Source organism: Acipenser ruthenus, chromosome 11 (genome assembly GCF_902713425.1).
Source record: "Acipenser ruthenus chromosome 11, fAciRut3.2 maternal haplotype, whole genome shotgun sequence".
Classification (NCBI taxonomy): domain Eukaryota; kingdom Metazoa; phylum Chordata; class Actinopteri; order Acipenseriformes; family Acipenseridae; genus Acipenser; species Acipenser ruthenus.
This window is the reverse complement of record NC_081199.1, coordinates 27,666,516-27,694,490: the sequence shown is the minus strand read 5'-3', so window position 1 is coordinate 27,694,490 and position 27,975 is coordinate 27,666,516. Positions and strand designations below refer to the sequence as shown.

At 38.9% G+C, this 27,975-nt stretch overlaps 1 protein-coding gene across 2 annotated transcripts in view; it reads right to left on the bottom strand.

Moving 5' to 3' along the window:
• Positions 1–198: 198 nt before the first annotated feature.
• The window catches only part of LOC117426653 (INO80 complex subunit D-like), a 35,083-nt gene continuing 7,306 nt past the window's right edge, over positions 199–27,975 (bottom strand). The window contains exons 2-11 of one of the 2 annotated variants that reach the window (XM_059033584.1): positions 25,642–25,888; positions 23,503–24,386; positions 22,222–22,324; positions 21,669–21,893; positions 20,510–20,613; positions 19,997–20,130; positions 19,414–19,631; positions 18,738–18,895; positions 16,715–17,909; positions 199–1,558 (exon numbers count right to left, since the gene is read on the bottom strand). In XM_059033584.1, coding sequence (XP_058889567.1) covers positions 1,480–1,558; positions 16,715–17,909; positions 18,738–18,895; positions 19,414–19,631; positions 19,997–20,130; positions 20,510–20,613; positions 21,669–21,893; positions 22,222–22,324; positions 23,503–24,386; positions 25,642–25,859 — 3,318 coding nt within the window. In that variant the 5' untranslated portion in view covers positions 25,860–25,888 and the 3' untranslated portion in view covers positions 199–1,479. Of the gene's footprint in view, positions 1,559–11,607; positions 15,849–16,714; positions 17,910–18,737; positions 18,896–19,413; positions 19,632–19,996; positions 20,131–20,509; positions 20,614–21,668; positions 21,894–22,221; positions 22,325–23,502; positions 24,387–25,641; positions 25,889–27,975 lie in introns of those variants that run through there. The other variant, XM_034044502.3, reaches the window with a different exon arrangement.

Here is a 27,975-nt window from a genome sequence, read left to right as displayed (position 1 = left end):
AAGCAGCTTCAAAATTAACAATATCAGTTATGTGCAAAATATTGACACAGGGATGTCAGCATCTCAACATATAATATCTATAGATATGTGTGTGTGGGGGGGGGGGGGGGGTGGTAATTAAATAACACTATGTAACACAATTTTTGTTCCTGGGTAGTAAGTGTTATTTCCTAATTGCTTATTATTATTATTATTATTATTATTATTATTATTATTATTTATTTATTAGCAGACGCCCTTATCCAGGGCGACTTACAATCGTAAGCAAATACATTTCAAGTGTTACAATACAAGTAATACAATAAGAGCAAGAAATACAATAACTTTTGTTCAAGTGTGACAAACCACAATTCAATAATACAGCAGATAATAGTGATAGTTACATCAGGATATGATTAAATACAAAATACTACAGGTTAAACACTTGGCAGATTATAGTATTCTGAAGTACAGGATTAAATGCAGTAAAATAGGGGGCAGATAAGAGCAAAATAAAGCACATTTAAATGAAGGGTGATAGTGTCCCAGGATACAAACAGAGGAGTTCTACAGGTGCTGTTTGAAGAGGTGAGTCTTAAGGAGGTGCCGGAACGTGGTCAGGGACTGGCCACGTTCTTCTGTAGGAAGGTCATTCCACCACTGCGGAGCAAGGGTGGAGAAGAAGCGGGCTCTGGAGGCAGGGGAGCGTAGCGGAGGTAGAGCCAGTCTTCTAGTGAGGCGGAGCGGAGAGGTCGAGTGGGGGTGTAGGGAGAGATGAGGGTCTGGAGGTAGCTGGTAGCTTATGCCTCAAAAGTATAGAAAATGGCTATTATTCCCCACAAACTTTGCTTTTGTGACCAGGACAGTGATATTTTGAAATTTACCTATTTCCAATGAGAAAACGGGCGAATTTGTGTCTTTTCGTTCACATAAAGTCAGAAAAAAACAACATATGAATCCAAATTAACATGTATTTATACTAAAGTAATACAAAAATGACTACAAAAGATTTAGAAGTGAGTAGTTTTTCGAGATTCACGATTATACTGTAAATCACTTTCACGAATCAGCCCCCAAATGTAGTCTCCCATCATGTTCTCGTTATATTGTCCTTGGTAGCGGCGTTCAAAGTCCAGTATATCCTGGTGGAAGCGCTCGCCTTGCTCCTCTGAGTACACTCCCATGTTCTCCTTGAATTTATCAAGATGAGCATCAAGGATATGGACTTTGAGGGACATCCTACAGCTCATTGTGCCATAGTTCTTCACCAGAGTCTCAACCAGCTCCACATAGTTTTCAGCCTTGTGATTGCCCAGGAAGCCCCGAACCACTGCGACAAAGCTGTTCCAAGCCGCTTTCTCCTTACTAGTGAGCTTCTTGGGGAATTCATTGCACTCCAGGATCTTCTTTATCTATGGTCCGACGAAGACACCGGCTTTGACCTTTGCCTCAGACAGCTTAGGGAAGAAGTCTTGAAGGTACTTGAAGGCTGCCGACTCCTTATCTAGAGCTCTGACAAATTGTTTCATAAGGCCCAATTTGATGTGCAGTGGTGGCATCAGCACCTTCCGGTGGTCCACTACCCAGGAACCAAAAAAAAAATAATAATTGTTACAAAGTGTAATCAGCACCATGGCATGAAGCTCAAACTCGGCTGTCATCTAGTGTCAAGAATAAGGTACTTTTAACTCTTGAAAGCAGCCCAACTTCTGCTCATCAATTAATTATAAAAGTTTTCTTACAAGGGCCACCAAAAACATTAGAATTATGGTACTTAAGAACAGTTTAATAACAGCATTATTTGTAGAAAAAAAAAAACTTCTTCAAACATTTTAATCACATTCTTAATTAAAGATGACAATCACACTTTAAAAAAATCAATTTTCTTATCTCTTGTTATTATCAACTTTAGTAGTGGTCCCCTATCACTGTGCTGAAAATTCTTTTGTTCTTGAATTTTACCATAAGTAAAAGTGTTATATATATAACAGAATTATCCCGGGTTTAAAAGGCATGTCGTATGCAGACAGGCTAAAAGAACTGAATCTATTCAGTCTTGAACAAAGAAGACTACACCGTGATCTGATTCAAGCATTCAAAATCCTAAAAGGTATTGACAATGTTGACCCAGGGGACTTTTTCAACCTGAAAAGAGAAACAAGGACCAGGGGTCACAAATGGAGATTAGAGAAAGAGGCATTCAGAACAGAACATAGGAGGCACATTTTTACATATGTATGTGTATATATATATATATATAAACAGTTGTAGTTAAAAGTTTACATACCCCAATGGAAATGTATCATTTCTAGAAATTTCTCGAAAACAAAGAATTTTAGGAAAAAATCTTTTGTGACAAAAGTTTTGCTTTTGTGGATGAGGATAAAGTTACAGCAAATATATATCTACAATTATTTATTTCAGCAATTTTTTAGCAAAACTCCAAAAATGCTAATTCAAAAGTATTCATACCCTTTGATACTATGATAATATTGTCTACAAGAATTTCAATATGATAATGCAGAACCTAATTCTAGAAAAATCTAGAAAATGATGAATTGTAGGTGAACATTCATAGTGAGCATAAAAGGGTTAGGCATAGGATAATTGCAGTCATTACCAATAAGTCAATATGGGGAATAAGTAAAGAGCTATCTGAAGACCTTAGGCAGAAAATGATTTATTAGGAAAACGTCACAAGGACAATCGCTTAAAGTTTGCAAAACATCATTTTGATGATGGATATGAGTTCTGGTTAAACTTTTTGTGGAGCGATTAAAAAACACCCTCCGCTACAAAACTTGTTTTAAAGCGCAACTGGATGTTCCAACACGACAACAATCCAAAGCACACATCAAAATCTACTTCAGAATGGCTAAAGAAGAATAAAAGCAAGGTTCTAGAATGGCCCGGTCAAAGTCCCGATCTAAGTCCAATTGAGAATCTTTGGTATGAGTTGAAGAAGGCTGTGCACAAGAGAAGTCCTTGGAATTTGAATGAACTAGAACAATTTTGCATTGAAGAATGGTCAAAAATCACTGAAGAATCAAAAGCTCATTGACAAATATCCTAATCGTTTAAAAGAGGTTATTATTGCTAAAGATGTCTCAACTAGATATTAATTTCATTTTTCCTTGTCAGGGTATGAATTTCCATAGGGGTATGTAAACTTTTGACTACAACTGTATATATATATATATATATATATATATATATATATATATATGTCATCATCATCATCAACATTCTGGAATTTTGTTTAAAAGACTACTTGTTTGTTTTTTATCAACTTCTTAAAGCACTGCTTTTTTTTGTATTCAGCCGATGAAGGACTTGTAGTCCGAAACGTCCTGATAATTGATTTGTAATCAATTATTCTACCTTTTTAAGTACCTGAAAATATCCTTTTCTCTTTTTTCTTTTTTCTTATTGATCATTTTGGTACACAGCAGTTTTCCTCTCCAACTTATATCAAACTTGCAAGATCGACATGGAGCAAGGCAAGATTTACCAACCATATTAATTTCATTAAGAACTGTTTAAAAGTAAACCTCATTCTTAAAGGCTTCAGAATGAATTTCCATCCAAGCGACAACCATATAGGATATTACAGGCAAGTGCAATCTACTTTATTTAAATGTAGTAAAAGTATCATGAGACATACTATCAAAAATTATCAATATAAAATACAAAAACTTGACCATGATATGATAACTTCCAAGACATGCTTAAAAGATATGTTAAATAATAATGATTTATACTACCAAGCTTGTTGCCTTATTCACAATTTAAATGCAGATATCTATGATTTCATGGAAATAAATAAAGCAAAAAAATTGATTAAGCTCAAGGAAGACTATAAGACATCAAAGACTACCATTAATTATCAAAATATAATACAGCAAATACCACATAAAACTGTTGTTACAATCCCAGAAAATTTGGCACTTACTACTGCTGAACACTCTGTTTTATCCAAAGGTCTCACATTTGGGCGTCTGCTAAGAAATAAATAATAATAAATAATAATAATTTGTACCTATAAAGAAATCCACTGACACATTTGCAGTCATCAATGACACACAGCATTTCTTTCGCCGCATGCGTTTACATGCCCATTTTCATGCAGACACAGATACAAATGAATTAGGTGCTTCACAATCCTCCAACACAGCTTATGATTCTTTAGATATTTTCCATCAATACAAACAAAAGCACTCTACTTGGACACCAGCCTCCGGAGCTTTTCAAGCCTTAGATTTTTTTATTGATAAATGTGAACGAGAAATAAGTCAAATTAATTTTCAACAACACACTAATCGTTTAAACTTGACAACAGATGAATATCACGCCTTACAGAATATACAGAAACGTAATGACATCATAATAAAACCTGCTGACAAAGGAGGAGCTGTAGTAGTTTGGAAAAAGGATCTATATATAGAAGAAGCATCTAAACAACTTTCTGACACTAACTTCTACACGAAAGTCCCAAATGAACTTACCCAACTGTTACAAACTACAGTCACATCTACTATCCATTCTGCCATCTAGAATAACTTATTACCAAAATTTGCGTCTAATCTTATTGTTGAAAACCCTCGCTGTAGCCGTTTTTATTTACTTCCTAAAATTCATAAGCCTACCAACCCAGGCTGTCCTATTGTATCAGCATGTTCCTCCCCCACTTAAATAATTTCCAAGTTCCTTGATGATGTCTTCAGACCCATTGTGGAATCTCTACCTTCATACGTTAAAGACTCTAACCATTTTTTGCAAATAATAGATCATTTTTCTTTAAATGGTAACAGTGAAAATATAACCTTCTTCTCGATGGATGTCAAAAGCCTCTACACAGTTATCCCCAACAGAGACGGTTTACAAGCACTAAAATACTTCCTTGATAAACGGACAGCAAAAGAACCTGCAACCGATATTCTTTTGCAACTAGCCCAACTCGTCCTTTCTTTGAATTGTTTCTCCTTTAATGGAGACTTTTATAAACAAGTTAGAGGTGTCAGTATGGGAACAAAAATGGGGCCCTCTTATGCCTGTCTTTTTATGGGATGGATCGAAAATAAAGTTTTTCAACAGTACAAAGGACATACACCAATGTTACATCTTAGATACATTGACGACATATTTGGCATCTCAGATAACACTAATGAAGATTTAATGGATTTCATACATTTTATTGACCAGTCTCATCCAGCTCTAAAGTATACATGGAACATTTCTAAACAAATTTCTTTCTTAGACATTACCATCACGGTTTCTAATTGTACCATCAATACTACAATTTTCTACAAAGAAACAGACTCTCATTCATGTCTAAGATACGACTCCTCACATCCCAAATCTTGTCACAACTCCATTCCATACTCCCAATTACTAAGACTGAGACGCATTTGCAGTGATGACAGTGATTTTTTGAATAAAGCAAATGACGTGTGCATTTTTCAGAAACTGTGGATTTCCAGACACTATACTTAGAGAAGCTCAGTTAAAAGTATCGACAATAAACAGAAAGGATGCCTTGTACAAAACCAAAACACAGAATACCAACAATCGTATTCCCCTTGTTCTTACATATCATCCTATGACCAAAAAAGTACAACACATCATACAAAGAAATTTTAGCATTCTTCAAGATGATCCTTCTACAGCTCAATGACCCTCCTCTAATGTCATACAGAAGAGACAAAAATCTAAGACAGCATCTGGTCCACAGTAACATTCGACCCAATCTGGACAGTCTTAAGGGTACGTTTCCATGCAATAGGTCACGCTGTGCAACTTGTAAATACATTCACAGCAACACAGTAGTTAAGTGAGCAAAATCCTCATTTACTATCCATTATACTTTTACTTGCATTAGTACAGGAATAGTATATTGCATTGGCTGCATCAAATGTAACAAGCTATATATTGGTGAAACAAAACGATGCTTGGCTGATCGCTTCGTGGAACATCTGAGAAGTATACGAATTAACACCTCTACCTTTCCTGTCGCCTGTCGCCAGACATTTTAACAGAAATGACCACACTATAGAAGACATCACAATTTGTGGGATGGTTCAATGCTATGGAACTAATGCTGTCAGGAAACAAAAGGAATGTGAACTTATTTTTCAAACTAGGCACTTTGGAGCCATTTGGAATGAACATTCTATTCTGAGGTCATCATAATCATCATCAACATTCTGGAATTTTGTTTAAAAGACTACTTGTTGTGAGGGGCTTCCAAGTGGCGCATCCAGTAAAGGCGCTCCACGTGGAGTGCAGGATGCGCTCTATAGTCTAGACATCGCGTGTTCGAGTCCAGGCTATTCCTTTGCCGACCGAGGACGGGAGCTTCCAGGGGGCGGCGCTCAATTGGCCGAGCACCGCCCGGGGGGAGGGAGGGCTAGGTCGGCCAGGGTGTCCTCGGCTCACCGCGCACCAGCGACCCCTGTAGTCTGGCCGGGCACCTGCGGGCTTGCCTGTAAGCTGCCCGAGAGCTGCATTGTCCTCCGACGCTGTAGCTCTTGGGTGGCTGCATGGTGAGTCCACAGTGTGAAAAAAACTGGTCGGCTGACAGCACACGCTTCGGAGGACAGCGTGTGTTCGTCTTCGCCCGCCCGAGTCAGCGCAGGGGTGGTAGCGGTGAGCTGAGCATAATAAAATAATTGGCAATTCCAAATTGGGAGAAAATAATCAAAATAATTGGCAACGACTAAATTTATATTAAAAAAAGACTACTTGTTTGTTTTTTATCAACTTCTTACAGCACTGCTTTTTTTGTATTCAGTCGATGAAGGACTTGTAGTCCGAAACATCCTGATAATTGATTTGTAATCAATTATTCTACCTTTTTAAGTACCTGAAATATCCTTTTCTCTTTTTTCTTATTGATCATTTTGGTAGACAGCAGTTTTCTATACTATATATATATATATATATTTTTTTTTTTATTATTTTTTTTTACAGCTTCTCACTAAATTATTTTTCCATTTTATTGACTGTTATGAAAAAGGGCAAGTTATTGACACTGGCTTTATTTGAATCGAGTTACATGTTCATTGTTATGCAAATTTAAATTACATTTAGGACCTCTAAAAAAATCACCATGGAAATTATCTGAGTAAAAAGAAAAAGGTTTTTTGTACAGAGGAGATTGTGCTGGTCGCAAAGTGCATTTCATATTTCCTCCAAATGCATTGTTAATTCCATCATTCAGAAACTGATAAGTGACAGTGATGCTCTTAAGAAGTATCACACAGTGTGTGATATGGTGTAGATTTTCAGTATTGTTAAAAAAAAAAAAAAAAAAAAACAGGGGACGTAATCAAACTACTGGTGCAAGTGACAGCAAGCGAATTGGGACTAAAATATAGTGGACATAAAGGAAAGTTAGAACAGTTCACTGGGATTTTCTGATAATACTGACACTGGCACTCCTACCCGGGTCACAATCCCACGTAGTGTGAAACCACATGCCTGGGTCACACCCGGGTTAACCCGGGTCCCAGCGACCCACCTCAGGATGTGGGTCGACATGCTTTGACCCGGGTTTGTGAGCCGACACAATAACAAACAGCCACGCCTGTGTGAAGGTTTCACTTCCGCAAAGGAACATTTCTGTTTATTCTGTTCAACCATATTTTTGTTGATTTGAGAAACAGCATGAGCCAGATTGCAGCAGGGATGTAGAAACATTTGCTCTAATCAACATTTGGGCCGACGGTTCAATCCAGAGAAGCTTGGGTGGAAGCGTCAGTAACAAGCTGCTTTCGGGGAACTGATACGTGTATGGTGCACTTGCGTTTGTCACCCAGGTTAACCCTGCTTTATCAAAAGCAGTGTGAAATCGTGTACCCGACCCACCACACCGAGCCTGCTAATGTGAAAAGGGCTTAGGTCTATATTAGCCAGAAACCAGGGTTACCCAATGAGCAGAGTAATCTTCACCAAATCAGACCCTATATGCAAAGTAGCCTGCTAATCAAAAACATATCGCTGTCAAACAATTTCAACTTCTGTCAACGTCAGTGAGAGCTGACGTCTGTGCCTACATGGCATCTGTGCTGCTCTGCAATTACATGTGGCGACTTTTTAGCAAGTCATGAGAAAGCTAAAAGATTTCGGTGACTTCAGCCACCCCACCCCCGTCCCCGAGTGTTCCTGGAATGACGATGTTTGCAGTAAACCACCAACAGAAAAGCCTTATTTCTAGTTGCAAGTGGGTCATGATGGATTGAGCCTGCAGATGTATGACAAGCTACAGACTTGCTACATTGGCCCAAATTACAGAAACATTTACCACTGGACAAGACCCACCTGTTCAGTCAGTGTAAAAAAACAAAACATAAATTCTCATTCTTCAGCACACATTTTTGTGTCTTGGGACAACAGACTTTGCAGGATATTTCACAAAGGAATAAGTGACTAATATTATCAATGAATAATCATGTATCCCTTCCAAAATAGCTGGATAAAATTGATAACCCATACATATTTCCTATTGGGGATATCTATAACCTGTTTTAATGTCAAATCAGTGCCTTGCTGGCTGCCTGTGGTGGCACCCTATTGAGAATATTATAGCAGATCATGAGAAAATGAAGGAAAATCGAAGCTACAATACTTTTTTTCATTTATGCTTTGAAATCTCAGTGAAAGTATGAAACACAGCACCTAATGCTTTCTGTCTCTATTATCCAAGAAAAAGAAAAAACAAGCCTTGTCCAATTTTGCTGCCAAAAAAGTATTGCCCATTATATTCCAGCAAGAGTGAGGATCTATCAATCTTGTTTTTTATTTTCTCTCTTGTGCTATTCTACAGTAGTTCAAGTCAATATGTCAGCTCTTTGTGCCAGTCATCCAGCACAGACTACACTTAATGCTGCCATGTATTTACCTTTGATCATAAGCCCACTGCTTAGTCTTTGTACCCCTTCTTGTTATGCCCAACACACAGTTCTTTCAGCTGCAGTTGCTTCCTTCTGGTTTGTTCTAAAATCCCCAAACCACATACAAATACTTGGAGAAGGACTGCTTTAAAGGGGGTTTCTTCAGAAAGCGGAGAAGCATTTTTATCTTTCATGATCAGATTTTCCGAACACCCCATCTGTTTTTATTGTTTCATCCTTTTCTTTGAAGTGGCCATTCGCCCTGTTGATTAATAGATCTACTTATGAGAAATAATAATCAACTAAATAACTTCTCTTTCCACAGTAATGTTTTTCTTGTCAACTCTTTTATACACGCCTTTGTTTTTTCCTGAAGGAAGGTCATTTATTTATGAGCCTATACCTGTGACATTGCTCTATTGTATTTAGTTCACCCCCGGCATTAAGATAGAAGCTACTTTTCTCCTTAGTCCTCAGTGATAAACCAGGAGGACAAAATGCAAAGTCTATAATGCGCAGACATGGAGAATGAATCAACAAGCACGTTCTACAAAAAAAAAAAAAACACTCTACTGCATGGAAACATTTTTAAAAATACCTAACATATAAGGGCAACATAGTTTGCTGGGTTATTACACTAAAATTGTGATTACATTAAAATAAATAAATAAACAGGTTAAGTGGCATGCCACAATGTATTTTATTTCATACTTTTATTGAAGATAAAAAAAATATATTTTTGCAAATTGAAAACAAAACCAAAAAAATCTTTCAAGATTCTTTTTTTTTATATTTACAATGTCCTTGTGCCAAATTGGAATCCACCTTTTACACCTTGATCACAAATAGCATGTACAGTATTAGATCTTGGTAGTTGAAATATAAACCAATCCCTAATTCTGCCTGCAATTCAGGGGAACAGCAAAACAAACCTCTTGATTTTATAATTATATATAGCGTGAATCCACTGTATTGTTTATGGATGGAGGCAGCAGGAAACCAAGGGTCAGCTCATCCTACTAAACACTCACATTAAACAAACACACCACTGGGGTCTCACACTCCACGAGAAAACCACCAAGTAATACTCACAGCAAGTTTTATTTGTACATCCAAAAACAAAGATCATTTTTTGTCACACTATATACAGATATTACATACAGTGTTTATACACATATTACATAATTTGTACACAAGAAAAATATACATAAAAATGTAAACTTTTGTATACAAAAAATACCTTAAACAAATTAAACAAGGACCAATAACAAAAGGTGACTAGATCATTATTAGCTCATCCTATAATTTTTAAAAACAGTAATACAGTACATTCAATGAGTATAGGAATTTGTAAGCCACCTTTCTCATATTTTAAGCAGTTACTAGTCTACGAAGCGTCTTTCCCTGCTACATGTTTAAAATATACTTGAGGGATTGAGGAGTATAAAATGAATATTAGTGAATCTGTGCTTCCATGCAGATGTGAGTGAGGAGACAGGGTGGAGGAACAGGATTTTAAAACAGCAGCAGCAGCAGAGCCCTGTGTGAAAGACAGGGGCATCGAGAAGCGCTCTTACACAATCTAGAAAGAGGTATTTTACGATTTAAAAAGCTGAGGTTAGATCGACTTGAATTACACAAAAGGTATAAAAACCAGATACCAGTGCCATTGCAAAACAATTCATTCCAGTGCTGATGATGGCTATCACAATGCAATGAAGTTTATTACTACAAGTAGATTTTTGATGAAATTTAGAGTTCTGAACTCTGTTTCGGGGGTTAACAGGTCCAAAATTATGAAGATTACTAACAGATGCTTTATGTTTAACACTACAAGTGTCAAGGTAACATAAAAGCCTTGCCAGGATCCAATTAAAACTCAGAGATGGTTTGTTTGTCTGAAGACCCTATTGCTACAATGGGCCGAGGCTTTAAAAGGGCAGAAACAAATGAATTTCAGTTATGGTGCAATATGAATTCCATAGAAATTTCAAAAAAGCACAAGACCTTTAGCTTACAGGGTTTGCAGTACTATATTGCATAACTAAAAGTAGTCTGTTCATTTATGTCAGCATAAACATAAGTATCCAAAAATGTATATACTCCAAAAATGTAAATAAAATGTTAGTGCAAATGTAATGATGTGCCCATATATTGGACTAGCCAGGTGAGTTTTGCAAGCAATGCAATTAATAATGAAAACAAAATGAAGGTGCATGTCATATATTAAGGCAAAATAAACAGAGATAATGCCCCTATTCCTCTTACTACCTGGGGATGGCTGTGAGTTCATATAACTTTAGCTGCTGTTCCTACTGTGAGTGTATTTTAGGAGGCTGAGGGATCAATGTCAATGCTGTTTGTCTGCCAGAAGGGAGGGGGAAGGCATGGCAGCACAGACCAACTAGGTAAGCAAACAAAATACAAACCAAGACTGGGCGATTTCTCTGCTTACCAGTGTTCTGTGTGTTTTGTTGTTTGTTTTCCAACCCATATAAAACCTTTATTTGGTAGATTTTAATAGCTATCAAAAAACACATACAGCACTTGTCCACAAATCTCTGCCAAACTGAATACAATAAATTAAAAAAAAACATGTCTTACTTGACGGGACAAACAGTGAAAGCATACACAGTCTACCATCTATTTAAGTCAGTAAAAGACAACCTTTGTTTTGATAGCTATTAAAATATTAAAACATTGATTCCATTAAATTCACTGGAAATGGGAGTACACGAACAGGGCTGAATTTTTTTTAACATTTTTTTTTTTTAAAACCATTACCACTCATTTCAATTCACCACTAAAACCCAATATTTAGAGACTGCTACTCTATAAATATATTAAATACTCAGAACTATAGAATTGATAATCTTTCAGTTTCTAAAAAATCCTACCAAAAAAAAACAATATTTGTACTGCTATAATAGTTACGAAAATTTACCCAAAGAGAAATGGAATAGTAGAAAAATACCTACCTGACAGAACTGTGTTGAGCTCTGGCCTCGACAGGGAACATAAAGTTTAAGCCAACATATATGTATATACACAGTACTGTGCAAAAGTTTTAGGCAGGTGTGAAAAAATGCTGTAAAGTAAGAATGCTTTCAAAAATAGACATGTTAATAGTTTATATTTATCAATTAACAAAATGCAAAGTGAGTGAACAGAAGAAAAATCTACATCAAATCAATATTTAGTGTGACCACCCTTGGCCTTCAAAACAGCATCAATTCTTCTAGGTACACTTGCACACAGTTTTTGAAGGAACTCGGCAGGTAGGTTGGCCCCAACATCTCGGAGAACTAACCACAGTTCTTCTGTGGATTTAGGCAGCCTCAGTTGCTTCTCTCTCTTCATGTAATCCCAGACAGACTCGATGATGTTGAGATCAGGGCTCTGTGGGGGCCATACCATCACTTCCAGGACTCTTTGTTCTTCTTTATGCTGAAGATAGTTCTTAATGACTTTCGCTGTATGTTTGGGGTCGTTGTCATGCTGCAGAATAAACTTGGGGCCAATCAGATGCCTCCCTGATGGTACTGCATGATGGATAAGTATCTGCCTGTACTTCTCAGCATTGAGGAGACCATTAATTATGACCAAATCCCCAACTCCATTTGCAGAAATGCAGCCCCAAACTTGCAAGGAACCTCCACTATGCTTCACTGTTGCCTGCAGACACTCATTCGTGTACCGCTCTCCAGCCCTTCGGCGAACAAACTGCCTTCTGCTACAGCCAAATATTTCAAATTTTGACTCATCAGTCCAGAGCACTTGCTGCCATTTTTCTGCACCCCAGTTCCTGTGTTTTCGTGCATAGTTGAGTCACTTGGCCTTGTTTCCACGTCGGAGGTATGGCTTTTTGGCCGCAAGTCTTCCATGAAGGCCACTTCTGACCAGACTTCTCCGGACAGTAGATGGGTGTACCAGGGTCCCACTGTTTTCTGCCAATTCTGAGCTGATGGCACTGCTGGACATCTTCCGATTGCGAAGGGAAGTAAGCATGATGTGTCTTTCATCTGCTGCAGTAAATTTCCTTGGCCGACCACTGCGTCTACGGTCCTCAACGTTGCCCGTTTCTTTGTGCTTCTTCAAAAGAGCTTGGACAGCACATCTGGAAACCCCTGTCTGCCTTGAAATTTCTGCCTGGGAGAGACCTTGCTGATGCAGTATAAATACTGTGTGTCTTGTTGCTGTGCTCAGTCTTGCCATGGTGTATGACTTTTGACAGTAAACTGTCTTCAGCAACCTCACCTTGTTAGTTGAGTTTGGCTGTTCCTCACCCAGTTATATTCCTCCCTCACAGCTGTTTCTGTTTCAGTTAATGATTGTGTTTCAACCTACATATTGAATTGATGATCATTAGCACCTGTTTGGTATAATTGTTTAATCATACACCTGACTATATGCCTACAAAATCCCTGACTTTGTGCAAGTGTACCTAGAAGAATTGATGCTGTTTTGAAGGCAAAGGGTGGTCACACCAAATATGGATTTGATTTAGATTTTTCTTCTGTTCACTCACTTTGCATTTAGTTAATTGATAAATATAATCTATTAACATGTCTATTTTTGAAAGCATTCTTACTTTACAGCATTTTTTCACACCTGCCTAAAACTTTTGCACAGTACTGTATATCTCGTAAGTACTGTGGGGCCCAATATCTTCCACATTTGAGGGGCTTTTGCAACACTTCAGGTATCATGTTAAGTGGCTTGAGCACTGCCCTATATATGAAAGTACCTAAATTTTATAGCCCATGTTAGTCGTCTTGTATTACAGTCCCAATACATAAATTAATGAAATGTTTATCTGTATTTTGCTAAACATATACAGGGTTTATTAACAGTTGCCATAAGCACTGTGCCAAAGAGCAGCAGCACTGATTTTATTCAACATAATGGAGGCACTGCTATTCTAGAATTTTGCAGGCCTTATTGCTATTTAGTTTAGTCTATGGAAAAACAGTACAGCTTTAGGCATTTCAATACATTTCTGCACTGCAGTTAGAAGAAAAAAAATAAATAAATCGAACTACATTAAATCATGCAATGGCTGCGCCATTATAAAAAATAAATGCAAATAAAAAAAATGTCAAAAAAAAATTGTGCAGTGTTTAAAGCTGTTCCTCATCAGCACCCTCTGTTGGATGACTAATGGAATTACAGCCAGAAAAAAACATTACAAGAGAGGCACTTCATATAAGGCATCATAACTATTAATATTACTATTACTACTACAATGACTACATTTATTCTGGCTAACTAAGGGGTGAAACTAACAGAGCCTCTCGTATCCAGCAAGCAAGCAAGCAAACGACTGTCCTGGTTTAGAATAGGACTTTGCAGGCCACCAAACATTGGGGGAATCTACCCCACTACACCGCCATGAATTATGTTCTAGTAGATTACATAAACAGACTATAACAGTGCATAACAATGCTGTTAGCTACGATCCACTTGACAAATTCTACAGATACGTTTATTTGTTAAGATGTCCCCCCCCCCCCCCTCCCAGCCCTAATTACACAGTACACACATAAAAGTCAATCAGGTGCACTGACTTAAATCTTTCACCCCATCCCAGCCCAGCCCAATAAGACACATGAAATGCAACCTTAACTTTGTAATATATTAACTTAATCTCATTTAAATGGGACAAATTCACACTTGCACTTTATGTTCCCTTCAAGGCCATAGATAACCAAAAAAGCACCATCAGAGGATTGTACACATTTTTAAACCCTAGATTTGGCTGTTTTTACCAGGACGCTTTGACAAAAGAAACATTTCTGGCTTTCCTGTCACCTTAGAACTGCACTGGTTTTATCTTTTCAGGAGGTGGCACTGTGTTAATAAAATGACTTCACCACTTCATACCATAAAGACTACCTCTAAAAATCTCTAAAATTCCAAGACTCCAGCCAAAAATGTTTCCTTTCCACATTTCTGTATTTTTCATGAAACACAAAATAAGTTACAGGTGTCGAAGTGCTCTTAAACAATGACTTTGATTTCCCCCTGCACTTTGTCAATGTATACACAAACATAAATACAAAAGGCAAGCAATCCCAACATGTATGATTCTTAAAATACTGCAGATTACTAGTCCCATTAAGTGCATTGAAAGATATTAACCCTAGTCTAACCTAGTCTATTAGGCCCATTGTATCAAAAAATGCTCATAGCGTTACTGCACTTTTTCATGTCAATTTTATTTTAAATGTCTGATATTTACAATAGAAAAACACATGTAGATTAAAAGTGGTTTAACTATTTACTCTTAGAATAAAAAAACAAGAATGAAACTGTACTTTGATGTTTTAAATGTTTCCTATTCAACATTAAAAATGAGAGACTTTCAGGTTCAAATGGGCCCCCAAAATATGAAACTCTATTTATATTATACATTATGTCAGTTTCAAGGAATAATGTTTCTATCGTGGGTTATGTGGCGAGTTAATCTTGCACTTTGGTAAAGTAGCATCATTTAGAAAGTACTGTAGGAAGTTTTTTCAGAGCTTCATACTCCTATCAATGAGCACAGCAAGCCAACATTTCTAAGACACCTATATGTTAAAAACTGAAATGTCCTTGATGGTTTTGTTAAGTTCCTCCACTTGCCTTTTGGTTTTATGGTGCTCACAGTTAAATAAATGTTAGGGCGAGGACTGTTTCTTGAAAAATACAGCTAGCATTTTCTTCAGCGTATGTGTATCAGTGACTCCCAGTCTTTTGTGCTTCACAGTTTTGCGCTGTGACAACCCCCTTAGTTTTGCTTCATTAGAACCAGGGTTCTAGTGGTGGGGATTGGATTTCAAACAAACAAACAAATAAAAAACAGAACAGGAGGACACCACTGGTCAGAATCCCCAAGGTAACAGTATTCTACCCAACTGAGCTTCAAATAATGATGTCCAAGCATTTTTCTTGTGTGGGAGCAAGCTATATTTGTAGTCTACTTAAGATTATTATCTGGAAAAAAATAAATAAAAATCATTCATTAATGTAGTTAAAGGTCAATTAACCATATTAGTCCACAACTGGATATACCTGACAGAAGAAAACTACTTAACTGCTGGCAGCTGGAGAAACAGCCCCATTATTGTGGCCATCTGTGAGTTATTAAACCTGAATGACTTTTGAATTTGGGTGTGCATTTTGTATGCAGTAAAGAAATTATGATCCTTTTAAAAGTGCTCCTTCTCACTAGATTAAATCAAAATGATGACCCTGCCATAATCTTGACTGAGCTATGAAAGAGGCATAACCTTTGATCTAATCCAGTTTCTGGAAAGTTACACGAGTAGAATCTTCCATTCATTTCTTCAGTTGATACTAAATATTTAGTAAGTGCTTCAGACTGAGCCAAATCCGTTCTCATAAAAAATAAGAATAAGGGGAGATTCTTCAGATCATGTATACTGGACTAAGAAGCATGTTTTTACAATGTATTCTGCTTCACTTGCTTTAGATATTGCTGCAGTTTTAAAAAAAAAAATGTTATGCTTATCTCATTTTTATATACAAGCCAATCAGCGCTGTAATATTTTAGCTTTCATTGGGAAATCATGGCAATTAGTATGTAGCTTGGAGACCAGAGTCTTTTGGGGATAACATGTTAAGATTTGACCAACGCTGCTCTTTCCTACTGAGTTCATGAGAGACTACCATGGAAATATCATGCAGTAGACTTTACGGTTAAAACTCAAGCCTATATTAATGGTAGTTCCATACTGCTCTTATAGTAAAAATGAACAGTCCATCTGTTTTTCGTTTTAAATTTGTTTGAAACCCTGACCCCGTTCTCCCGGTGTGTACACATCCAGTGTTAAACTCACTTTTGCGTGGTAAAAGGCGACGTCACATTGCTGGCACTTGCGGCGGTCGCACCTGCAACCGTGAAGCCAGTGGGGGGCGCTGTGGAGCTGTGGCTGGGCTGAACGTCCTTGGGGATGCCGCTGTGTGAGGACAGCTGGTGGCCGAAGGCGGCGCTGAACTGAGGAAGCTGCTGCTTAGGGGGTTTGGAAGTCAAGAGGTCGTGCGAAGAGGAGGAGGGGGCAGCTGAAGAGCCCATTGCTGCGGGAAGGCTGCTAAAGTTTGTCTGGGGCAGCGCTGGTAGGGCTGCTGAGGGCTGAATGGTCACTGAGTGCGAGGTGGAGGGGGGTGTGGAGAGCGAGGTGATCAGGTGCCTATCTGACCCAATGAGGTTGCCAAACTGGGTGGGGTCAGTCAGGTTAATGGAGATATTGTTCCACTGGGGGCGGGGGTTGATTGGGACCCCACTATGGGGCACCTCCAGCTGTCCCGAAAGAATAGGGGGCACCATGAGTGGTGCCTCTGCTTGGAAGGTAGCTGCCATGCTGCTGCTGTCACCAGTAGGGAAGGAGGTGGGGTGGGGGGAGGTTATGTGATCACTGTAAGGGGATGGCACATGTTCACTACTGTAATGGCTACCATGGGGCGAGGAGTGTGAGTGCTCACTGCTGTATTGCTGTCGGGGGGAAAGGAGCTCCTCTGCCTTGCCAAGCAGTTGGGAGGGGTGGGTTCGTGGCGAGGCGTGACTGCCCACGCGGAGCCCAGGGAAGGGTGGAGGGGGAAATGTCCGCTCAGCCAATGGGCTATGGTTGAGAAGCGGGTTGGAGGAGGTGGTGGTGGTAAGGCTGACGGTGGAGGAAGAGGGAGCTGGAGGAGGGGGTGCAGGGAACTGGCCGTTGGCCGAGTGGAGCAAGTTCTCATCCAGCTCCAAGCTGGAGAAGTTCTCAGTGGGGATGCGGCCGTTCAGGAGATCTCCTAGCTCACTGTTGACCACCGCTCGGCCGAGGGTGGCCATGCCACTGGCAGAGACGGCTGGTGTGGAGAAGACCCCCATTCCCCGGTGGACTGGGAGCTCCTGGACGCCCACAGTGTCGGATTGGGTGAGTTCACCCATCGAGCTCAGGCATTCCAGAGAGGCTGTGTAGGATGTCATGGCCTGCAGCGCACGCTCCAGCTCCTCTGCCTCCTCCGTGGTGGGAAGGAGCTCACCATTCTTACCTGCAGGGAATTCACAACAAAACATGCAAGAAAACTTAGAGACTATTTCAAAAAAATTGAATAAAATAATAATCATCATTTTTTTTTTTTTTTAAATACTGTACTGACCTACCACCAAATTATTATTATTATTATTTATTTCTTAGCAGATGCCCTTATCCAGGGCGACTTACAATTGTTACAAGATATCACATTATTTTTACATACAATTACAAATTAAAATTATTGCATTTATTTCAAATATGCTGTTCAGAAAATCACACATCTTCTATATAAAAAAAGCCAACTTCCCAACGTGTCGGTATGTTTAATATACCTTTGTTAAGGGAAAGTGTGATGGAAAACAAACAGTGGCAGTACTAGGCTTTTGATGCAATGGCAGCTACACTCACTTACTTCTATTCAAATCCATGAATGTGTTTCTGATGTAATTTTCTACATAGTTAATGATGTAATGATCTACTATTCCTATTTAAACTTTCAGGCATCATAGTATTGAGTCTGTTTTTCAATTTATTTACATACATAAATATACATATTTACATACATACATATATATATATATATATATATATATATACACACACACACACACACACACACACACACACATATATATATATATATATATATATATATATATATATATATACATATTATATATACACACATATATATACATACACATTATATATATATATATAGGCATAAACATATACATACATACATACATACATACATACATACATACATACATACACACAAAGAATGTCTTCAATGTTTATGTATTTAAAATTCAGAGGCAGTTCTGAGAAGCTGGTAAAATACCTTCAAACAGATCAAAGTCTTGTAGGTCATCGGGCAGCCTTGGCAAGACATCAGAAAAATCCTCCTGATTCAGCTCAAGGTCGTTTGGAATGTCCGAGATGTCATTGGTGATGTCATCAGGAAGCTCGTCTGTACTCAACTCTGGGGTCGAGGGACTCCTTTGACATTAAAGGAACAAGAAGTTAACTATGTTTCAGTGAAGTAATGAAGTACAAATGCCACTGTGAAATGCAAACAACAAACTTCAAGAATACTATCTTGTATCCATTACCATAATTTATATGTGCTCCATTAAATATTTTTTGAACACAATAAAAAAGAGACCAAAAAAACGCAATTTCAAAAAAGATCAAATTCCAGAAGTCCAAAGTAAGTACCTTAACTCATTCTTTACCAGTAAACCTTAAAATGTGATTCATTTATGTACACTTAAGAACACTTTAAGAACATAACCAAAGTGCAAACTATCATAACTAGAACACTGGATATTTAATTAACTGAATATTTATCATCAGTTGTAAGTTTTGAAGTGTTTATAAGTAGGTCTGCCTGATAACAAAAAAAAGACCTTAAGATTAGTTAATTGGCTTTTAACGAATTAGGACCATTTACCATTTTCTTTATGCAACATACAGAGTTAATAATGTGTCAAGGAAACACTGGGGTGTAGACTGACCTGATGCTGGCTGCCTGTGCCGGCAGCGCGAGGCTGGAGGGCATGCCGAGGTTCCCCTGGGGCACAGCAGGTGGAATGGGTTTCTGAGGCCGGCGCGGTCCTCTCCTCCGCTTCTTCTTGTGTTTTTTGGTAAGGGCCGGCGGTTTCGTTTTCTTCCTGGGTTTGCGCTGTTGCTGGTGTTGAACTTTGCGATTATTATCACCCCGCAGGAAATTATCCTAAAAAACATAAATAATGTGTTATGTCAAATGATGAAAACATGAACAAGTTTTACTTATGAAAATGAGATTCATAGAAAAAGTGTAATTTATAATGAATACCTCTTTAATCATGTATTTATTCATTTTAAATCAGTGTGATTTGTACACAAAACATGTCAAGCTCAAGGCTAACACTAGGTGTGCTCAAACACTGTAACAAGCTTCAAACACTGTAAAAGGCCAGTGCTATTAAACCCCAACAATACTGAGTGACGCAAAACAAGAGCAGATTTTTCCAAAGCGACTGGACTTATGTTTATGCCTCCATATCTATGGATCTTCCTGAAGCAAGTAGTGCTGTAGATGTCCAGGGTTATCCTTACCATTTTCTTTGCATGTTCCTCACATAGCGGCGTCTGATGCGTGATGTCAAAAACGGGAATGGAACACTGCTGACCATCCGCAAACTTGGCTGTGCAGCTGGAGAAGAGCTGCTGTGATCGATTCACCAAAATGTCTGGAGGTAACACGTCAAGGAAAAACTACTGATTTGTTATACCCTGCACAAGTCATGTAGGGTTACTGTTAGCAGAGCTTGGGGAAATTACAGAGATGGGTTTAAAATAGGTTTCCAGGCAGTTTAATCATTTTCTAAGTCACAAATATCATGTACATCATCCAGATTTACAAACACTAAATCACAGTTATATCTCAACATTTAAGTCAGGTAGAACCTGTAATACTTTTATTGATTAAACTGATGAAGGCATGTGTCTACTTTGTTTTTTTACTGTCTGCTATACACCACTGCCAGAACTTTTTCAACCCCCAGTCTACCTAAACCTTTGAGTACTTATGAAGGAGTAAAATATAGCGGGCTGTGAATTGAAGGATACGCTGAAAACAGTGCCTGGTGAAGGGGAGTGCCTGGTTGGTGCACGCTTGGCCCTTGAACCTACAGAGCCCTGGGTTTGTGTCCCTTCTCTCTGGTTTTCTCACACTGAAAAACAAAAGAAAATTAATTAAATATGCAAAAGAAAATGTAACTTGAAAAGTGGAGTGCGTGTGAGGAGGTCTATGTGTCTGAATTTTATTTGCTATATTATAACCACCAATATGTATTTTACTAATGACATGTTAAAAGCAGCAAGCAATTATGGAACAATTCTCACACGGTATGTTAGATGGTGTCTGCTGAGAAAGACTGGGGTCATTTAAGCTGAGAACTCTGTGTAACAATACAAAAATGCATTCATTTTATAAAGTGTTTATAAAGAAAATTGCAAACGTTAAAGCTCAAATAAATACAAAAAAATGGTTACATGCATTTTGTTATGGAAAATGAAGTTTTTGTATTTTATGATGATCAATAGTATCAACGTGAACAAAAAAAATGATACCATTTTTTTTTTTTTTAAATTTTATTTTACCATCACCCAAAACTGTTTCATGTTATGCTGATTTTTTAAATTATTTTTTACTTAGTGACCAATAATTAATTTTATTTATTTTCCCCCCAATTTGGAATGTCCAATTATGTTTTTTCTCCTTACCGCAGCGAGTCCCCACACAGCACAGACGTTCTGAGGGTGTGCAAGCGTCCTCTGATCTCACAAGCCTAAAGCCAGAATCGCTTTTACACCGAGCAATCCAGAGCAGAGGTGGACGGGCTACCGATCCCAGAGAACAGAGACCAGCCCTGCCTCTTATCCACACTGAATGTGCTTGGTGTCTGGCCAGTAGGGTTCGCTGTTGCAAGATGAGGAGAAGCAATCCCTGCCGGTTTCCCATCCCCCACCCAGGGAGCGTCAGAGCAAATGTGACGCCCCAAAGTTCAGCCTCTTTGCACAGCCTGGATGCGAACTGGCGCCATCCAAGCTGTGTGACTCAGCCTGCGCTCCCAACGGCAGCGCTTTACCCTCATGAGCCACTCGGGGACCCCCACCAACTGATTCTTTTTTTACAGGAAAAATAATAAAGAAGAAAAAATAACCTTGACACGTTACAGCTTAAACTATGCCCAAACTCTTCTGCGATATGCCAACGGGACTATACCTGGTCTGTGTCCGAGTGGCCATTCGGAGTTCCTGAATTAGCTGTCCTGCACAGTCTGGGTCTTTACTGGCCGCATGGAGCAGGGCTTTCCGAAAGGCATATTGGCATCTCTTCTGTCGCGTTGCTGCCCTCTCCAGGCGGCAGAGGTGCTTGTACTTCTGCTGCAGGTAACTGCAAAGTCGAGCCAGCCTGTTACTTCTTGAAGCCCCAACTTCATCTTCTGAGCTGTGGAATGTCAATTGTACATTTAAGAAAAACTCACACACACACACACACACACACACACACAACAGTGACAACACATTGTTCCTGTAACAGAATAGATGATCCTTTTATAAAAGTCACAGATAGCTTCCTTGACACTAAGCATCTAATTTATTGATCTAAACAGTTGCAGATCCTAATACTGGCATCCTAAAATGTTTAGGTGGGTATATAAATATAAAACAAACTGCTATGCAACAGAAGAATTTACAATTTATAATATATTACAAAATTGTATGTTTCATAGAAAATAGATATTACAGAAAGAAATGAATAATAAAAAACATACTTGTCCTGTGAATATCTTTCCCGTAACCGCCAGGCATACTGATATGGTGGTAAATGCTCCACTTCATCGTCATCTTCTGCACTGTCTTCTGACCAATCCAGTCCTGTGGGAATGGGTTTGAATTCACAGTTTTAGAAGACCTCTGCTTACTGTACATCAGTCCACCAAAGAACTTCTGAGGCTAATTGGGTATGACCAAGGCAATGCCAGGTTCAAACAAGTGTGCGGATTGTGGTCAGGCAATGCGATATTGTATAGAAGTAGCGTATGTTTTAGCAACTTCATAACTTATTCCAAGAAACTGAACAACAAAATAATTGCAGCATTCAAATTAACATGAATACACCCATCCCATCCCCCCACCCTGCCAACTTAGCAATGCATTTAAGTTTCAGAAATCTGCACCATTTAAGGAAAGAACACACAGATAATGTAACCCTAAAACAAGGCTCCTAAAGCAGCTGTTTCCAAAAGTAAACTCCTAAATATCTGTCAAAGAAACGCCAAAAATCTTGTTCTCTCAAATCCAGTTCTCTCAAATCCAGCTGTGTAGTTGAACTTATCTGTAGAACTGGCTGTTGTCATCATCATCATCATCATCATCATTCTCCAGGTCTGACAAAACTTCAAATATTCAAATGTTAACTAATGGCATACAGTGTATCTTAAATATGTTTACCACAAATGGGATCAAAGAACAAGGATTTGAGTTTCAGGACCTCAATAGTCAGTCAGTTGCTTGAAACAACCTTGTGAGTACCCCTACAGTTCACCAACAATAAATCATAATGTAATAATATGAAGATTTGTATTGTAGACTTAAATAATAGGACTTGCATCATGCATGGCAATTACTGTACAGTACTTAATTTGTTTGTTGTAGTTACTGACTTTGTTAAGTTTGTTTGCTTACATCTAATTATTCATGGTAATCCCTGAACAAATACCATTTTTAAGGACATTTAAAATAAATACAATAAAAAATACATGCATTTAGTGTGCATTCCTGTTATTTTCTGTGTGCATCATAAAAACAAATTACTTGAGTAGTACAGTACCTTGCTCCCACTGCGCTATCAAAACTTTCTACAAATAAAGTGTGAATCATTGCTTCCTGTTTTTCTGAGCTGCATTTCCTGTATTCAACAATGCACTCTTTTTAATAAGTTTCCCATCACTATAGCACGCTGGTGTAGTTAAACATACAATGTGCAAATCAACACAAATCAACACAACTGCAGTACTGTAGAACACAAGAGGGCAAAACATCAAAAGACCTACCTAAATGTGGAAAGAGATCTCCATCCTGCTGCTGGTGTTGGGTGCACAGTTTAACCAGTCTCTGAAGCCTGCTGAGGCAGGCGGGAGGTGGAGTAAAGTTGGTGGGTTTGAGAATGACAGCCTTGGGTTTGGGCGAGTCCATAACAGCGGTCGGCGCTGGAGGCAGTAAGGTGGGTGGGAGGAACACCTCAGCGAGAGGTTTCTTGCTGGGAGAGTGACCAGCATGTTGTGCTATCGTCGGCAAGGTGCCTGGGGTCAATCCCTGTGCCGACAGACTGCTGGTCTGAGGTGGAGGCGGCTTGCATATTAAGCCCAGTGGCAGTCCTGGGAGGCAGGAAGGGGGGTTTGGTAAAGGTGAAAGATGGAAGGAGTGCTGGGGTTGGGGAGGCTGCTGTTGATGATGGTGGTGGGGATGCGGAGGAGAGTGGTGGTGTTGTTGTTGATGGTGGTGGTGCTGTTGCTGAAGCCGAAGAGGACAAGGTGCAGGAGAAGGGCTAAAGTGCTCTGGTTGGATTTTCAAGATCTCTGCGGTGGTCTCTCGGAGCCGCAGCCGCTGGTTCAGCGCCAGCTTGCTCTGCAATTTCTTCTTGACAGCCGAACCTTTCCTGGGGGCAGCCTCGTCGCCATCGGTGTCATCCTCGTGGAAGGCGAAGGGGTCAAGGAGCTCCGCCTCAGGGAAGGGCACTGCCAGCCGTGACCTGGGGGAAGACAGTACCGGCCCGTCCAGCCCGTTGGGTGTCTTCAGGGCCAGCGAGGGCACCGTGATGTTGAGCGCCACTGATTCCAGGTGAGGCCGCGACCGGATCTCCTCCATCGGGTCATTCTTCTTTTTGCGCTCCTTCTTCGGGATGAACCCAAGCACCTGCAGGTGGCTATTACAGTACCTAGGGGGAAATTATATATATATATATATATATATATATATATATATATATATATATATATATATATATATATATATACACACACACAATTTTTTTACAATAAAATAATGACTAGAGCAAATAGTGAAATACTGTGACTCTCTCTAAAGGACCTGTACCAATTCTTTAAATGCCATTCTACTTCTGTCTGTACAAATCTAGACACAAACTTTTTTTTTTTTTTTAAATGAGTGATTAGTTACTAACACTAGGGGAATATGGAGTGGCAGCATCCACATTAGTCACTCAAGCCGAGTTTGGATAAAATAGAACAACGCTTTGGGAAGTCAACACAGTCCAGTGGTCTAAATCACATCTTTAGCTGATCCCTATATTCTAACTTGGTTGTTTTTATTTTTTTTGCTCCAGTGTATTTAAACATTGCATTGGAGAGTCATGTCCTGATGTGAATTGATACTATGTATCAAGCTGTCATGAGCTAACTTCACACACGGGTGTTTGACATGCCACATCAGGCAGTAATGAGCAGTGCAAACAGTAGGGTTTACACACAGTCTGGTCTGGGAAACTCTCAAGCGCTAATGCAATCTGAAGAACTGAAACCGTCCAGAGCAGCATCTCTGTGAACCTCCAATACTAATTACTCAATAAAACCTAGAATATACTGCCAGTAGAGACCCCTTTAATGACTATACCTACTTACCTATTTCACTTGCATATTAATATAATAATCTCCCACTACTCAATGAAAAATGTCACATAAACCAGAACAGAAATAGGTTTGTTGCATAATATAACAAATACGTAACCACAGCGAAATAAAAATGATATCTTCACCAGAATCAAACTATATTCTGACTTGAACCAACACTGCTCTTGTAAGTGTGTATAAACTTTTTTCACATCACTAGAGCTGTTTGGGTAAACGAGTGTGTAACATAGAGCCAAGGGCTATCCTAGGCCAGGTCTTGGTTTCAACAAGGTCCTAAATTATTTAATTGACCCCTATCAGGTTCAACAGGATGATTTATCAGAATAGCCTTGGACAGGAAAGGCCCTGGAGGGCCTTTGACCTACATCCTTCAGACTGAACCTGTGAACTACAATCGCTCCACCCGTTTTCTGCACTATGAAACAACCCGCTGAGACAGCTTTATGGTTTCTTGGTATTTTCTAAAGAGGAAAAGGTGTAGCAACCCTGTTCACAATGCACATCAAACTGGTGCCCTATCTGCCAATTAGCTGCTTGGCTCACCTGCGATCTTCTGACTTGGGGATGGGGTTGGTGCAGCGCTGGCTGTTGTACTTGGCCACATATTCACATTGCTTGAAGGGGGCGGTCTTGTCCTCGAGGACGTGGCGGATACAGAAGGCATAGCCGTTGAGCCGGCGCTGCTTGCAGAGCTTCGGGCTGTACGAGCACAATGGCTTATTGTCCACCTCCGAGAAGTGTATGTGTTTGCCTTCATACATCACGTGACTCTTGTCCTTGTGAACATCAGCTGATGGGAAAGAGGAGAGACACAGAGGGTAAAGATTAGTTTGTCAATGTGTATACAGAAGACGCAGGGCAGGGCTGGCATGGGGGAAAAAAAGTATGTTTCTGTAATTTGTTTATAGGTGCTTACTATAGGGCTAAAACATTATACTGAAAGCTGTCTTTCTCATTTAAAAATTCTTCAAATGGAAGAATGTTTTACTCAAAGATCTCATGAAGTGTTGGCTACAGATGTAAAACTCCTACAGGTTCAGAAATTATATGTATTTAATCCCATTCAATTTATAACACAATGATCTAAATCAGCTTATTTTGAAGGGTGTGTTTGTATGTTCAGTATTTCACAAGAACCAGTTCATGGTGCGTGAACTTGTGCGTAGGTGTTTTTGTATTTTAATAAAAACTGTAGATTTATAGAGGACACTGAATCCTGGCTAAGGACAAACCACCACAATGTGGCTTTTAAAATAAATTGCACTGAAGTAAACATCTTAATGAGATTTCACACAGACACCAAAGAAAGAACCATGGTTTTAAATTACAACTGTTTTAAGGGTTATTTAGTTTTACAGTAGATATACAAATACATGGTGGTGTATTTATATTTGTTTTGATGAAGGAAGCATTTGAAATATATCGTCATTAATAAGAAATTACTAAATAACAAGGATTTAAATTCAAAACCTCCTGGCTACTATTATTTACCATACAATTTTTTTACACTTAAGTAAAGTTTTAATGAGAAAGAGACAATAAGCGTTGTACATAACCATCTAATTTAAAAGTGTTTGGGTGTTCACATTAGACCTCGTTTTCTGAAAATGCATGATGCTACTCTGAAACCTAAAATAAGTCTAGAATTGTCTCAACAAAGGGTTGTCAAGAACAACTTCCTTTGTTTCTATTAGCATTCATTTCTGAGTGATTACAGTGCTGGAGTGTTCTTTAAAGCACACATTGAATATGCATCTCTGACCCAATATCCAACAGAATGTTTAGTGTGGGGGGGGGAAAGGAAAAAATTCTGATAAATCTATTTTATTGCCCATCGGTCCATAGGGATCATGTAAGAAAAATGCACAATTAGTTTCAATCTATAATTTACTTCCCTATTGTTTTCACTGCCTAAAATACCACCTTTCCAGTCCCCACACCTCAATACTGTGCTATCCTGCACAGCCACCAGCAAACAACAATGTTAACTGCTTTGAAAGGCTGAGACCATACAGAACCAGTACCTTGTGCTATTTTTTCGATCAATTCAAATTCTGAAAAATGTTCTAGGTTTTCATGTCTTAATTATTAAAATGAAACAACTAAACCCCCAACAATGTCCTAAAGCATGGTCACGGCACACATCTCAAAACATAAAATTATTCATGTCATAAAGTAATCATGCAACACTATAATTCTCCGCTATAGAAACACACTGAATTTACCAAACCAATGATTAAGACGTACTCCTGTGATGCTCACTGCACCTGTGAATTACACTGGTAGGACCTAAATCCTAACCTTGGATTTAGAGATGACATCTGAGTTGCAGTATCAATTTGGCCTGGTTCATTCATAAGAGTAGCAAAATTGTTTTGTCTATGCTACATTTACAGCAGAGATCTCTCCTACTGTAAGACATGGACGGCTTCAGATTACACTACACTCTCCAGGAGGATTACAAATATAACCTAGAAACTAGCAAAAAAACGATTTATCTGCAGGAAGGTGAAGGATAAATACTGTTCTAAATAGTACCTTTTAGTGCAGCATGAAATGATTATTGGGATTGAGCTCTCCATCGAAATCAGGTGATGACAATCAGGTAAGAGTGAGTGGTGTTGATTTGTGCTAATTTACTATTCTAAGAGAAACAAGTGAAGAAGCAGCCACTTGGAATTGTGATGACTGATGCCTTTATTAGACTCTGTGGAGAACAGTAACATCCACACAAGCCCAAGCAGCTGTCCCTTCGGTTGTTTTATTTGGTAAACTAGCCCAATCAACACCAACGGCACTCACCTGTGGAGAGCTTTTTTTAAATCTGTTTGCGCAGCTCTAGTGCCTTGCTAGTTTTAATACCGTTATTTTAATTCA